A 14,777-nucleotide genomic window follows, 5' to 3' on the forward strand; every position below is an offset into this window, starting at 1 on the left:
AGAAAGTCGTGTCTTTTCAAAGGAAATTCTCAGTAAACGTTTGGGCAAGCCTAATTGTTAATACGACTCATTGGTCCGCATTATTTACCGGATAATTTGAATTGGGATAATTTTCTAGATTTTTTATTAAATGATCTGCCCGAACTCTTGAACGGGGTTCCAAATTTTCTCAATGAAGAACAAATGACGTTTCAACACGATGCATGAATGCATTTCCCAATACTTGGATTGGCAGAGCTGGCCCTATCCCATGGCCTGCAAGATCACCGGACTTAACGCCGCTTGATTTTGACGCCTGGGGCCGTGCAAAAGAACTTGTGTATTGCGAACCTTTAAATACAAGGGAACAATTGATAGGAAAAATTAATGACGCTTTTGTAATAATGAGACGGGAACTAACATTACAGTATACCGCAAGAGAAATAAGAAAGCGATGTCATGCGTGTATTAGAAATAAGGCCCATCAATTTGAGCAAGACTTACAAATAAACGATTTAAAGTAAAAAATATGTTTTTTTTTAATGAACCTGTAAAGGAAAATGTCATGGAAACGAAAGGACATAATAGGTTTAGTATTTTAGAACGGTGAAAGAGATAGCGTAACAGATTTAGCAGTGTTAGAAAGAGACATAAGTTTATACCTGCTCAATTAGGTTGCTTTCAAGAAATTGGTTGACGCGTTCTTGAAGATAAACTTATTTGTTTTTCGTAAGTTACCTAATTATTTTTGTTGCATATCGTTAGAAAGACTATTAACTAGAGAAGTTGTTTAACACATTTTAAAACCACACAACTTTTTTTATTATTATTTTTTCCATTGTAAAGTTGATGTAAATTTTTTTTTCTATTGATTTAAGGAAGTTTGTTACTTCACTATTAGTTTCTCTTTAAATATTTTTCTCAGTTATTACTCAAATCTGAATGAGACAACATTAGTCTTTAAAATAAAATTAATTGTGCGCTATTTTGGCCAAAAATTAAAAAAAAATTGAAGGTTAAATTTAAAAAAACGGGGAAAATCTAATAAAAAAAGGAAAAAATATATTACTCCTTAAATTTGAGGGAAAAACAAAAAAATACTATGCGTTTTCAATAGCCAGTAACCTCATCTATTCACCATTTCCGTATGGCTACTCACCTTCCAAACATCCTGTATATCTCGCAAAATCAAACATTTCAAATTTACATGCCTGAACTGGTAATTACTATTAAAAACAAATAGAATAACGCCTCACAGAGCATCATTAAGTAATTCCGAAACGCCAAAATAAGCTTTCTCCAAAAACAATACTTTTACTTCCTTTCTAAACCCCTTCTAAATACTTTCAAGCTAATACAAACATGGTAGAGTAAAGGTATTGTGTGAGATCAAAATTGGCTTTCAAGACTGCCTAAAAGCCATTTTGAACATGAGCCTTAGAGCCCGTTTCTGTAACATAAATTTTGAAGAAAAACTAGCTGGGTTACAATAACCCTAGAACGCTTTTCCATAAGCAATGTGAGGTTCAACTAAGGAGAAGTAAACAGGTCTCACAAGGGGCTCTAAATGATCAGAAAGCACTAGAAAAGACAGAACAGAAAGCACTAGAACTAGAAGCAGCTTTACCGAAAGACCCTGATGTGGTCCTCAAATTATAAATTACCATCAATTGTGAGACCCAGGAATTACGACGGGAAGTATTGTACGGTTTAAAGAGATGTTAGGTAGAGAACGAAGTTTAACATATCAATTTTTGGTATGTTAGAGGATAGTTTATTACTATTATACCAAGTTCTTATCGAAAGTAAGTCAGTATTAATCATTTGTTCTAATACCTCAACACTACCTACATGCCAAACGATCGAAGTATTATCAGAATAAAGTCTAATACCTCCTACGATCTGAATAGAGGCAATATTGTTAGTATAGATCAAAAACAGGAGGGAGCCAAGGATGGGACACTCCACAACTGTTCTGCAATGGTACGGAGATTTTTCGTCCATAGAGTACTGACTGCCTACGACCACATAAGTAAGACTTGAACCATTTGAAAGCTACACCTCTAAATCCATAAACCTCAAGCATTTGGAGCAACATAATCGATACAGTCGAATGCTTTCGTCAAGGCTCAGAAAATTACTGCTGAAAGAAGGTTTTCATTAGTACTTAAATAAATAGCTTCTAGGAGAGAGAAAATAGCATAAAATGTTGCTCTTCCACTTTGAGCCAAATTGAGAACTGGTAAGGAATTCGTTTGCAGTGATAAATGTAATAACTCTCTTCTTAAGGAAGAAGATAAATTGGACGAAAGTTTGAAAGTTTTTTTTTTAAGAATGCTGGAAAATTCACCTCTTTCAAAGAAGACATTTATGGCGCACATAAGTGCTTGAAGATCAGCATCTCTAAGGTGAAGAAGCATCCTGATGGAGATGTCATTATAGCCAAAAAAAAATTTTATTTTTGATGAAATTAAAGGTTTCTTTAATTTTAGAAATATCTACTGGCACCAACAAGAATTAACTAATGAAACTCTCTTACCTATCAGATAATCGAGAGGCTTTGGTCCAGGATTATGCTGAGAAGATAGCACTTTCGCAATACAGCAATAAAACTCATTTAAAATATTTGAAAACAACTTAGATGCGGAAACTTTACCCTTTTTCCTTCTCATCTCATTGATAATCGACCATGATTCTTTCTGGGTATTAAAAGAATTAGAAGTTTTTTTATTAAATTAAATCTTCTTGGCGTGTTTAATGCCTATTTCTTTATGTTTACAATAGAAAAAGTCAAATTAAGTTCACAGATAGTACACTGTAGGAGGATTCTAGTAGATTCCCACAACCCGGAGCGAATCAAACTTCCTCGCCCAGATTTTTTAATAAAGAAGTTTTTTTTGCAAAACAATCGACTCTGATAGATAATTGAGAAACCTCATGACAGAAATCGACGCACTTAATACTTTACAATAAAAATTTTTTATATTAGAACACCCAAAATCTAAGGTCGACGAACATGTACTAGTTCATCTGGTAGGCTCCAGAACATGTATTTTCAAATTAAAGCTAAATAAAATATCTTTAATAGAATTGGCGTTCATAGTTCATGCGAGTATAATTAATGTTGAGATCACCAGTTCAAATAATGGAGAATAAGGGACGGGAGTTGACTTAGTAATGTTTCCAAACTCTCCAGAAACCACACCAAACAGTACACCGGAGAGCGATAAATACAAATCATATCCACTTTCGGATTACTACTATAGAATATAGAAAATTCTGAAACCCGTTCAATCATCAAATCGTCAAATTTATTTACATTAATAAAATTAAATCTATCCTCCGCCTTCCTAACAGGGTACCTCCATGAATAAAACTAGATCTTCTAAATTTATAAAGAACAGTGTAGTTGGGTAAATAAAGTGATTCTTCAAATTTCAGCCAATGTTCTGTAATGGAAACTAACTGAGGCAATGTATCTTCTAAGAGAATATATAAATTATCAGATTTTTTTCTGATAGACTGAGTATTTAGCAGGAAGATGGAGAATAGATTAGAGGGTAAATTTACTCTAAAAAAGTGCATTCGTCAATAGAAGAGGTGTCGTTAATAGAATTCACAGCAGAGTTAAGCTTAAGATATTTACCTGTAATATGCATTTGCAGCAACCGATCCAAGTCAGAACCAAAATCATAAGCATGATTAGATTTTAATATTTTGTATACATCTATGTTATTATTATAAAAAGTTCTAAAATAATGATAGATTGCTATTATATCATATACTAAAGTTAAGGTCCACATAAGGGCTAGTCATAACTATAATATTAGTATTTTTACAAGCAAGAATGAAATTATTTAAAATATAGGCCGGAGAACAAACACCATGTAAACACAAAATAACAAAATGATTATTTAAAAACTGATGAAGCAACCCCAGCGATTTTCAATTTGGGATACTGAGGTTTCAAAAAGCATTGGATATTGTAGGCATTCCCAAACTGTAGACGTAGATGCTTTGGAAAAATACTGTTATTGGATTGGACGATTGTCAATAACACTGGTATGCGACAACTGTAAAAAATGGTGCTTTTCAAATGCCCTACTATGACTTGTGTGGCCCAAGAAAATCACTTATTATCTCCAATAAGTGATTTTCTTTTTCCGATCCAGTAACTACGGAACAAAGCATTTCCTTATTTAAACTTTTTAAAACTATAACATCCCTTTGGTGCGAATTTATACTAGGTTTAAGCATTCTCTTTCTCAATGGCAGTCAGGTTAATTATTAATAATTTTTTTATTAAGAAAAACAATAGAAGAAGAAAATATTTTTTCTGCCTCAGAAACTTAAACTTTAAAAATCACACTATTTCTCCTGAGCCTAACAATATGCCTCTTCTTATCCTTTATTTCGTTAAGTAAGTCACTAATTTTTAATTTGGAGCTCTTTATAGAGGAAAGTCGCCTAATATAAAGAGGTTTTTTTTTTGAAAATAGTAAAAAAATTGCATGATATGTTCAAAATTGGAAAAATCTCGTAGTGATATTATTTTACGCCAGGACAGATGATATATGTATAAAAACACTCAAATTTAATTAATTTGGGGTAGTGATCCTATTATGTAAAAAAATGCATCTCCCCAAATTACAAACCTGTGGGCACCTAAATTGGGGATGTCGAATTTTCATATACACATACCTTTGCAGAATCAAATGATCAATTCAATGGGTTGCAAAGTGTATTTAAAAAAATATGGATGCTGTATTTAAGAAAATAACTTTAACATCTACTAAGATACATTTATTAAAAAATAACTTTCTTATAAAAAAAAATAAATTCAAAAGACACGATAAATGGTTAAGTCCTCAAAACAGAATTTTTCTTTTTTTGCTGCTGCAAGTAGGGCATTTAAATACCACTACGGCCTTAGGACCAAGATCCGGGCATAGTGTGTGGGCCCACTTGTAATGCACAGTGCAGCGAACCCAGTCTTCACCTTCGTGGTTATCTGAATAAAGACCACTGCAGTAAATGCACTCCGCATCTTCATCTTCATCAGACATTGGGTCGTCTGCAGAGTCATCCATATATTGGGATTCGCCTTCTTCATCAGATGATTCTCCTGAAGAGTCAACTTTTTTCCCCTTTTTGGGCTTACTTGGTTTTACAGGAGCTACAGCTTTCTTTTTTTTTGAGCTTTGGGTTTTGTTTAGTTTTCGTGTTTTATAACTCTTCCAAATACGTTTAATATGGCGTCCCCGTAATATGTTCTGCTGATCCGGAACGGGCACTTTGTTTGCCTGGATTCAAGACTGGCACAGGGCTTATTTTGCTAGGAATAACAAACTTCTGTTGTTTGGGAGTTGCCGGTATTTTAGGACTATTTAGCTGCCTTTGTCCATAACAGGTCCGCTGAGGTTGTATGCCGGAAGGACCGGGATTAGATATGTATTCTTTAAACTTTTGTGGCCTAGGAGTTGCCAGTGTTGCGGGACTGTCTAACTGATTTTGAGGGAAACAAGCCCGCCTTTTCAAAACCTTTTGCAGCGATTTCAGCAGTCGCCGCCTTTCGGTAAGCATTTCCAAAAAGCTGCCCAATCTGGTAAACTGTTACCACTCCCCTATCAGCATGATTTCGAAGCCACATATCGATTTCTTGTGCATAGTAAATTTTAAATGGTGACATAAAAGAAAGATCTAGCGGCTGCATCTTGTGCGAACTGTGGGGAGGGAGGCACACTATGTAAACGTGATTACTGCGAGCTAGGTTAATCACCTCAATATTTCTGGTATGTGTAAAATGACCATCAAGTACCAGGACAGCTGGATTATCTGTTGTGGGCTCTACATGCTTTAAAAAATGTTTAAACCAATCGGTCAATAATTCCGACTGGATCCATCCTGAAGGGTGACAGGCATAAATGGACCCTAGGGGTATTCTGTCCATAAGTTCTTGCTTTATATTTTTACGTAGAAATATCACTAGTGGAGGAATGAAGTGACCCGCGGGGTTCATGCATGTAACTATAGTGATAAGTGAACCTCGTTCGGCAGCTTGCAAAGCACCTATTTGCTTTTTACCTCCCAACTCAACAACTTTTGTATGTTTGTGTTGAACCACAATAATGTTTCATCGCAATTATACACACGTGATGGAGAATGCTTGATCTTTTCCATAATGGGTTCATAAATATCAAAGAACCTCGAAACAGCTTCGCGTGTAAACCCTTTTCCTCTTGCGTAGGAAATGCTTTGGGGAGTTCGGACGGAAAGCTCTTTATGTCTTCTCATAAAATTTCGGAGCCATTTTTTACCAGCTTGCTCCTTTTCTTTAGAGAATGGATTCTTTAAATTGTTCAGTTTTGCCAGCTGGTAAGCCATGCATCGCACATCTCTTCGCGAAAGGCCAAAATATTTGACTTCCATTTCAAGGCAATATGCAACCAGTTCCTGTTCTAATTCTTTGTAAAATCGGATTTCTACCCATTTTGGTTTTAATTACCTTATCAGGAGAAGTGCCTTTATTTATAGCATAACGTTCTAAGGTTGTCTGTGGAACATTGAAGACCCTAGATGCTTTATAGCTACCCATTTCTTTATTTCGCATAGCTTGTACCGCCGCTTTCATTTGAACAGGGTCCCATGTCTTTCGTTTTGGCATCTGCAAATAAAAAAACGACATACTTAGTTGCAATATATTACTAAATGGTTCCTAATATGGGAAGCCCCAAATTAGGACTCCCTTAACTCCCCGTAATAGGAGACCCAGTCCGCTAAGGTTTATAACCTCAAAAAATAAATACTAACTTTTTATTATTTAAAATAAACGTAAAGCATCAATATTTTATCTACAAAGTTTTATTCAATTAAAAAAGAAATCCTTAATCACCTTACCTTGCCGTAGTTACTAATGAAAATCAATAACACGAATAAACTTCATAAATATTTACGTTCAGATAACGTGGGATCACGCTTTCATGTTTTGAATAAAACAGATGTTTATTGCTACAGTGTAGGCATCCAGGGACGGAACTCTGTAACAAAAATAGCGAAAACGATTCTCTATAATCCTTATCGCTTGGCCATTTGTACTCCGTAACTACAATCGGATTAAATCGCCACTGATCGCGTGCGCTCGGAATTTCTTTAAATAAGGACAGATAAAATGTTCTCCTTATTAAAAAGCTACTATTTTCTTCTCACTCTATTGTATGTCGAATTTCTACTTATCTCTGTCTACTTTCATGGAGTAGGTCACGTAAGGTAGGAAATTTATTATTTACTTTTTTTTAGGTTAGTTTTTATTAATATAGCTACGTACTTTTTTATTTTTCTTCTTTGTGATAATTTTTAATTTGTGGAGTTTCTTAAAGTAAAAAAAATATTTGCCTACTTACATATTGAGGTATATAAGAACATTTTGTTTATCTGTGTTTCAGGACAATTAAGTTAAAATGGATCTTCCAATTCCAATTAACAGAGCCCCAAAAACCAGCCCTGTGCAGTGGCAAGTGCTGGTCGAGTATTTGATGAATTACCCAGAAATGCTTACCAAGGCATTTTCTGGGGTAAATGGCCGGCAGCACTATAAGAAAATGTGGAGTGAAGCAGCCACCCAACTAAATAGTATGGGTTATGGGTCTAAAACCCCAGATAAGTGGATAGAGGTATACTTACAGTTAAAGCTATATGATGTAAATATAAATATATACAAGATACAGACTTGTTGTGTAACTATATACATGTAGTATGTAAAATTACAACATTTTAATAATTGTCAATGCAATAATAATTGTGATTATTTGGTTTGAGGCATTTTCCAAATGGAAAAGCAAAGTTAAAGTAAAGGCTCAAACCATAAAATTGGCCATGAACAGGACAGGTGGAGGAGGTCCAGTACCTCAACTGACTCCCATCGAAGAAAAGTTAATGGGTTTAATTGGATGGTCAGCTGTAGAAGGAGATGCTACAGAGGAGTTAGGATTAGTGGTAAAGTATTAATTTGTGAAACATAATGTTTGTTTTATCATGTAAAAAACTAAGAGTTCATAAATTGCTATTTTTATTACTCCTTAGTGTAATTAAATTACAGACCCAAGAAAGCATGGAAAAAAAAGGTAATACTAGAAAAGCCTCGGGAACAGCAATTGCAAGTACATCTACCACAGCACCACAATCCACACAGGTTAACGAAAATATAGAAGCTCAGATATCTGAACTACCTCCTTTGGTAGCAATTGGCAGTGAAGAAACTCACTCACAGAAAAATTGTATAAAACGAAAGTTTATAGGAAAGATAAATAAACAAAATAAAATTAGCAAAATAGCTATGAAGAATGATAATAAAACACTCTTAATGATGCATGAGGAGACTCTAAAAGTACTAAAGGAAATTAATGAAAATCTTGCAATAATGGCAAAAAATTCTGGGAATTCAAAATGCTGCTGTAAATGCCAATCTAATTAAATACAGCATTTTGATTTTATTTATGATAATATGTATATTTAATAATCCATTTACTTTAAGTTACACTGTATAAATATATATGTATTTAAGTTCCTTTTATAAACATGAGTTCCTATTTTTGTTAAGAATTAATATTTTTGTTGTGGATATAAATTATTAGATGTTCACCTGGATGATCCTTATTTAATAAAAGTGTTTTTAATATTATTTTTCTTGATTTTTTCCTGGTTCACTCTCATAATTCCTATTGATACCAGAAACAGTTTCTTTTCTAAGGCGTTTGAAATATCAATACAAAAAAACAAAAAAGGGCTTCTTTAGTAATATTTTATTAACAAGTAAATATAATTTACAAAAAGCATAATTATTAGAATATAAATATTTTAAAATTATACAAAATGAGACATCCCAAATCTTGGTAAATATATAGCACACATTTAAATAAATTACCTCTTGGATTGTTCTCAATTTAAAAAAAAAAAAAACGTTTATAAATGATTTATTATCTGAATAAGGAACCATTGTATGCATTTTTGAAGTTAAATATTTATAAACTATGCCTACATAATCAAAAAGTTAACGAACTAATGTGCTTAGTCAATTTTAAAATGAGAACATCTTGGGTATAAGCTATTGAATCATTTAATTAAAGATGATAATGTTTTTCAAAATTACTTCATTTTATCAATTTTTTATTTATATTTAGACATCTGAAAATTTAGACGCCCATGTTTTAAGTTCCTATTCAAACATTTGTGAAGTATCTCTGGACAATTTGTTGCCTTACTTGCCTCCCTTGGTTTAAGTCTGGGTTTTGAATATGAGCTTGTATGTTATTGTCTGGGTCTTCATTATCGTCATTTTGATTTAGGTCTTCATCAAACTCTAGGCCTGCATCTATGCATATGTTATGTAATACAGCACAGGCATTTACAATTACTCCCACTTTCTGAGGACTGTATCTTAACTTTCTCTCTCCTGACAGGCATCTAAAAATACCTTTCAATCGACCGTTACACCTCTCAATAATACTTCTGGTAATTTTGTGAGATTGATTATAACGACCTTCTGGTGTATTTGGGGGAGGATTGTTATCAAATGGAGTCATTAGCCATGGTTCAAGTGGGTACCCTGAATCTCCTATTAACCAAGTGTTTCTTTCGCCTGTAACAAATTGAAAAGTTGTAGTGCTGTATTTAGTATGTACAAAAACATTTAATGTATAACAAGTCAAAATTAAACAAATTAAATTACCTACCCCTATTTTATTCATTTTGCAAGAACTGCTTTATTTGAGAGCTTTTCCATATATAAGCATCATTTGTAGATCCCGGAAACCTTGCATTGATATTAAGGATTTTTAAGTTGTAGCTACAAATAATCTGCACATTTTTGGAATGAAAACCTTTGCGGTTTACATAATTGTGCTCCTCCAAAGCTGGTGACAAAATTGATATATGGGTACAATCTATGCACCCAACTATTCCTGGAAATCCTCCCTTTTCTGAGAAACCTCTTTTGATATCCATTTTCTGAATATTTTGTAATGGAAACTGAATGCATATGGGGCCTAAATGGATGACAATTAAGTTTGAAACCTCGGATATACATCTACTGACTACTTGCTGACTTGTTGACAATATCCATTCCTCGCCCACCCCTCTTTGATAATTACCAGTTGCTAAGAACCTTACTGCAATCAATATCCTAACTTCCCTTGGCACTCTAGTTCTTCTTTGCTGATTTTCCATATGGGGTAGTAGAATATTAAACAAATATGCCACAAGATCTTTATTTAATCAAAATAACTCTTGAAATCGCCGATCAGGTAGCGAAAAGGGATCACTATTAGCTCTGAACACCCTTTTTTGTAAATTATATCTATAAATTCGTCCGCGATTTTCTTCATTGTTTATTAAATACCTTTGCACAGGTAACATTTTAAATAAGGAAAAACTCTATAGGGAATGAGCCACAAAAACAAAACAAAAAAATGTCAATATTGTCAATTTCTACTTCTTTCTTCTTTATTCACGAGTGGATCTTACCGAGTTGCCTAATGTTTTTAGAATCGGTAATATCGGATTCTCTATACCCGAGAAACAACGAAATAAATAAGGAAACCCCTATAGAGTACCAATATATATAGCGATCCTTATCTCTTCCTTTACTTATTCGCTTCTTTTCTCTGAATAAAGAAAATGTATAGAGTCCCGTCCCAGACATACTCTACAAAATAGAGTGCGTGCGATTAGTCGTATACCCTCACCGTCTAAAATTTTAGATCTCCCCAAATTAGGAAACCTCCTCATATTAGGCGACTCTCCTCTAGTGTTTTTAAATTTAAAAATGCGACAATCTTAGCAAATTTTCACAAAGTCATATCAAATTAACTTTTATTAGACAAAAGTTTATAGAAATTTTTAAATGAGCTTGTTCTGTATTCTTTGCTGGTCTCTTAACACTAAAAGAAGTTTTTGCACATTAAATTCGCTGGAATGGAAATCATTGTTTTGCACATGATTTTCTTTTGCATGGGTATTTTGGCACTCAAGAAAAAAAATTGGCCAGTGCCGTGTATAAATATCTGCCTACAAACAGTCAGGCAGACACATACTTGGCATATACATATTTGGCAGTATGTTAGTATACAATACTCTTATCAGTGTTTTATAGGTCCTACGGTTGGAACGTTTGGTGTGATTGACACTTAAATCACGAGACAGTTTTACCACTAACCAAAACTCTTTATCTTACTCTCGACACGTGTTTCACTAATGATGTTAGCATTTTGTGAAGAAGATTAAAACTGAAAACAAGGTTTTTGCAATCAGTTAATCGTCGGCCTCATATGAATTTTGCGTAAGTCCAAAAATGTAACTTTTACAGTAGGCAAAAAAAATAGTTATTGACTAACAGTAATGTAACTTTAAAAACTTTTTTTAAATTATGTTTTGTTTTATGAAAACTAATATCGGAAATGTCAGAAAAAGGATTCTCTTTTTTTTTTAAACAAGTTAAAGGACTTAGGCAGGAATCATATAAAAACTCATCGCATTTTGGACATACGCATATATCATATTAAAAATACAACTAACATAATTGTAAATTATTATTTTATTGTTTATTAATTGCTTTTAAAAAACATTAAAAATTAAAAACATTAATTACTTACATTCTTAGAAAAACATTACATGTTATACGAGCCCTTAGGATTCATGTTCAAGATTGTCATAGAAAGAATGGTAATCTGGTTCCATAGTATTTTTTAGCGATTGAAGGTGTTCAAACTTTTCTCTTTTAATTTTTAATTTACCTTGATAGAGTTTTGGTAGCTTTTCCATGGGTATACTCAAGCATTTTTTATTAAATCTGACTGGAAGGATTTGACATTCACCAGAATGCCTAATCTTATATTCAATGGATCCGTTTGAATTATATTTTAGAACTCTAATATCTTGTACAGTAAGGTCACCAGTTTTACGTCCAGGCCGAATTGAATTAAAAAAGTTAATTACAGAAAAATCTTTAAAATAATCATGATTCAAATATTGAACATAATAAGATCTTGGGTTTTTTCTCGCAACTTTTATCAAATTTACGTAATCGGCAGGTACGTTTATTACCCTGCCTGTAATCTTTCTTCCAATTGTGGAATGCATTATAGAATCGCATTCCATTTGTGTATGACCCTTCTCTAAGTATTTTTGAAAAACACACTTTTTTCCATTGAAAAATTTAATAGGGCATTAGACAAAGTGGAATTGCGATTTTGTGCACCACAGTATTCTTCACTGTAAAGAATAATAGTTTTGGTATTTGGATCCATAGTTGGTAAAACCATGGTATCTAAGAAGGTACAAATAATCGAGGCAAAACAGTTTGCCTTTAACTCCCCTTCCCCTTCGTGCCACAGAAAACAGTAACCATCCTTTGTATGTAGATTAAAAATAGTAAAATTGTGCAGAATCAATTTAGTTTTGTAGTAAAGGGCAGACACGTTTGACTGTGGACACAGTAAAACAGATTGGAGATCCATGGTAAACACTTCATGGAGTGACTGCTTGTCCTTTTCTTTTTCATTTCTTGCGTCCTCCTTTTTTTATATGTGCTTCATCAAGTAGATCGGAAACATTTTGTGTTTGGTGCCCTAGGCCCTACACATTCATCCTTTTTGGTACTGAAGAGAGATAAATTTAGTTCAAAAATATATTTAAATAGGGTTAATCGAACTGGTTCTATTTTTTTATCTGTTAGCCAAACATTTTTATAAAAATCATAGAGTTTAGTTTTTCCAGCGGGGTTCTAGGTATAGCCTTCAAGACGATTTGCGGTAGTAATGAGATTCTAGCTTTGGTAAATTATTAAGAAAATCTTTAACTGATTTTTTTTCTCAATATTTCTTATTTGGTGTTTTTGGTCGCAGTCTTTAGTTTCAGTTTCTACATTATTACATTTTTTTATTTTTGGGTGAAGTAAAGCTTTTATTTAACCAGTGAGTAATAGTTCTCATGGATACACCAAGTGTGTTGCAAAACATAATTTTGCATACTCTAACTCTCTCTTTTTTTATGTCAAGAAAGAAAGAATAAGAGCATTTTCTTCTACTTTCTCCTTCGGTTTTTCGGTTTCTTGCCCTTTTGATATTTGAAGAGACCGCTCTTCCATTGACAAAAATTTTTTTCTCCTCCCATGTATACTTCCAGAATTTTTGAAATATTTTTTGTCTTTGTTCGTCATTTAAGAGATAACATTTAAAAATAATTTTCTTTGACCCCTCTTTACATGAACATCTCATTTTTAATTTTCTTTCAGTTCTCTGAACATAAAATTTGTTATCCTTCCTGCCCATATACGAATCCCCTTCTTGTCTTTTCTTTTTGTTAATGTTGTACTCCCAAACCCCCATCCTTGACTGTCGCTCAACCTGTTTTTCTTCCTTTTACGCTTTTTGTCTCCATTTTCTGGAATACTCTTCCTTTCACTTAGGTCTTCATCTTTATTTAATCTGGAATTCTCTTTGTTCTCATCATCGACTGTGTCAATATTGTCAAAATCACTTAAATTTTCCGTTTCATTTGCATAGATCTTTGAATATTTTCAAAACTTGTGGTGCTTTTCTAGATTTTTTTGGTTGCTAGTCCGAACATTATTATTATTGGTCAGATGTGCCCGTATAACTAGCCTCTTCGAAAGTTATATCGGCGTTGTTTATGGTATCCAAGTCAATAAAGGCATCTAAAGTATCAGTATTTTCCAGTGATATAATTTTCTTGACAAAATCCTCATTGCCGGTCAAGTTGGAGTCAATATTTTCTTGTAATTCTTTTGCAGATACATTAAGCTGAATATTCAGGATTAGAAGTAATTCGAAAGAAGTAATTGTAGTCGTTAGAAGTAATTGTAACGTCACTTGAAACGATAACTTTTGGTTCGGATTTTTTAAACTGTTGATTAACATCACTAATCGTTGGAAGTTTTTAGGTTGCATTGGGGAGCAACTCACTTTTAAGCCTCGTTTTATAAAGTATTTTATAGCTTCTTGAACTCTTGTTCATTCTGAAAAAAATACTGCGATTTAACACGTATTAGGACTTACGCGGCGTGAAGTGGTTCCATGGAACTCACATTTCGCCGCCATGTCGATGTGTCCGGTTTCCAAAGGGGAAATGGAAAATAAAAATAAAAATAAATGCATGATGGCGCCCTCATGACCAAAACTTTCCGGAGGTAAACTCGCCTCCCATTCGGATCTCCGGGCGGAGGCTGGTCGGGGGGGGGGGGGGGGGGGGGGTCCATCAGGCGGATTTAAAAGCCTAAAAAACAATTTCTGCAACATCAGAGGCCTAAACACCAATATTAATACAGTACACCAACACCTGCAATCAAATAAGCCTCACATTCTGGCATTGGCAGAAACAAAGGTGAAACCTTCAACAACAAATGTTGACCTCATTTATCCTGGATACGATCTACACACCCGATTTCGACTAAACTTTGGATTGGCAGTATTTGTCAAGAGCGATTTGAGTTGCCAGCGGGAAGAAACGCTTGAACCTGCGTACTTCAACGTCATGTGGTTCAAAATAATAGCCAGTGGTGCCACGAAATTTATCTGCTGTATCTACCGACCACCAAGCGACACCCAATATATGCGGCTCTTTTTGAACCTGGTTGATTGCATTAACCAACTGCAAATTGACTACCCAAGCGCAGAAATCCTTGTCATGGGTGATTTTAACGTTCACAATATCAACTGGCTGCGCTTCTGCAACAAGAACGACGATGAAGGACGAGAAGCTGAGCTATTTGCCACTATATGCGGGAT

General features: G+C 33.9%; 2 protein-coding genes across 5 annotated transcripts in view; both read left to right on the top strand.

The window, feature by feature from the left end:
- The window catches only part of LOC126738338 (voltage-dependent calcium channel subunit alpha-2/delta-3), a 97,529-nt gene that overhangs the window by 49,526 nt on the left and 33,226 nt on the right, over nt 1–14,777 (top strand). The gene's annotated exons all lie outside the window — the stretch shown is intronic.
- LOC126738339 (uncharacterized) lies at nt 7,007–8,656 on the top strand. 2 transcript variants are annotated; one of them, XM_050443614.1, is made up of 4 exons: nt 7,007–7,245; nt 7,422–7,649; nt 7,795–7,971; nt 8,075–8,656. In XM_050443614.1, exons 2-4 carry the CDS (start codon nt 7,437–7,439, stop codon nt 8,447–8,449), a joined length of 765 nt encoding a protein of 254 aa, XP_050299571.1. In that variant the 5' UTR covers nt 7,007–7,245; nt 7,422–7,436; the 3' UTR covers nt 8,450–8,656. The 2 variants fall into 2 exon arrangements, with proteins under 2 accessions (XP_050299571.1, XP_050299572.1); XM_050443615.1 differs by lacking the exon at nt 7,007–7,245 and adding an exon at nt 7,293–7,354.

The sequence above is a fragment of the Anthonomus grandis genome, chromosome 7 (assembly GCF_022605725.1).
Source record: "Anthonomus grandis grandis chromosome 7, icAntGran1.3, whole genome shotgun sequence".
Taxonomy (NCBI): Eukaryota; Metazoa; Arthropoda; class Insecta; order Coleoptera; family Curculionidae; genus Anthonomus; species Anthonomus grandis.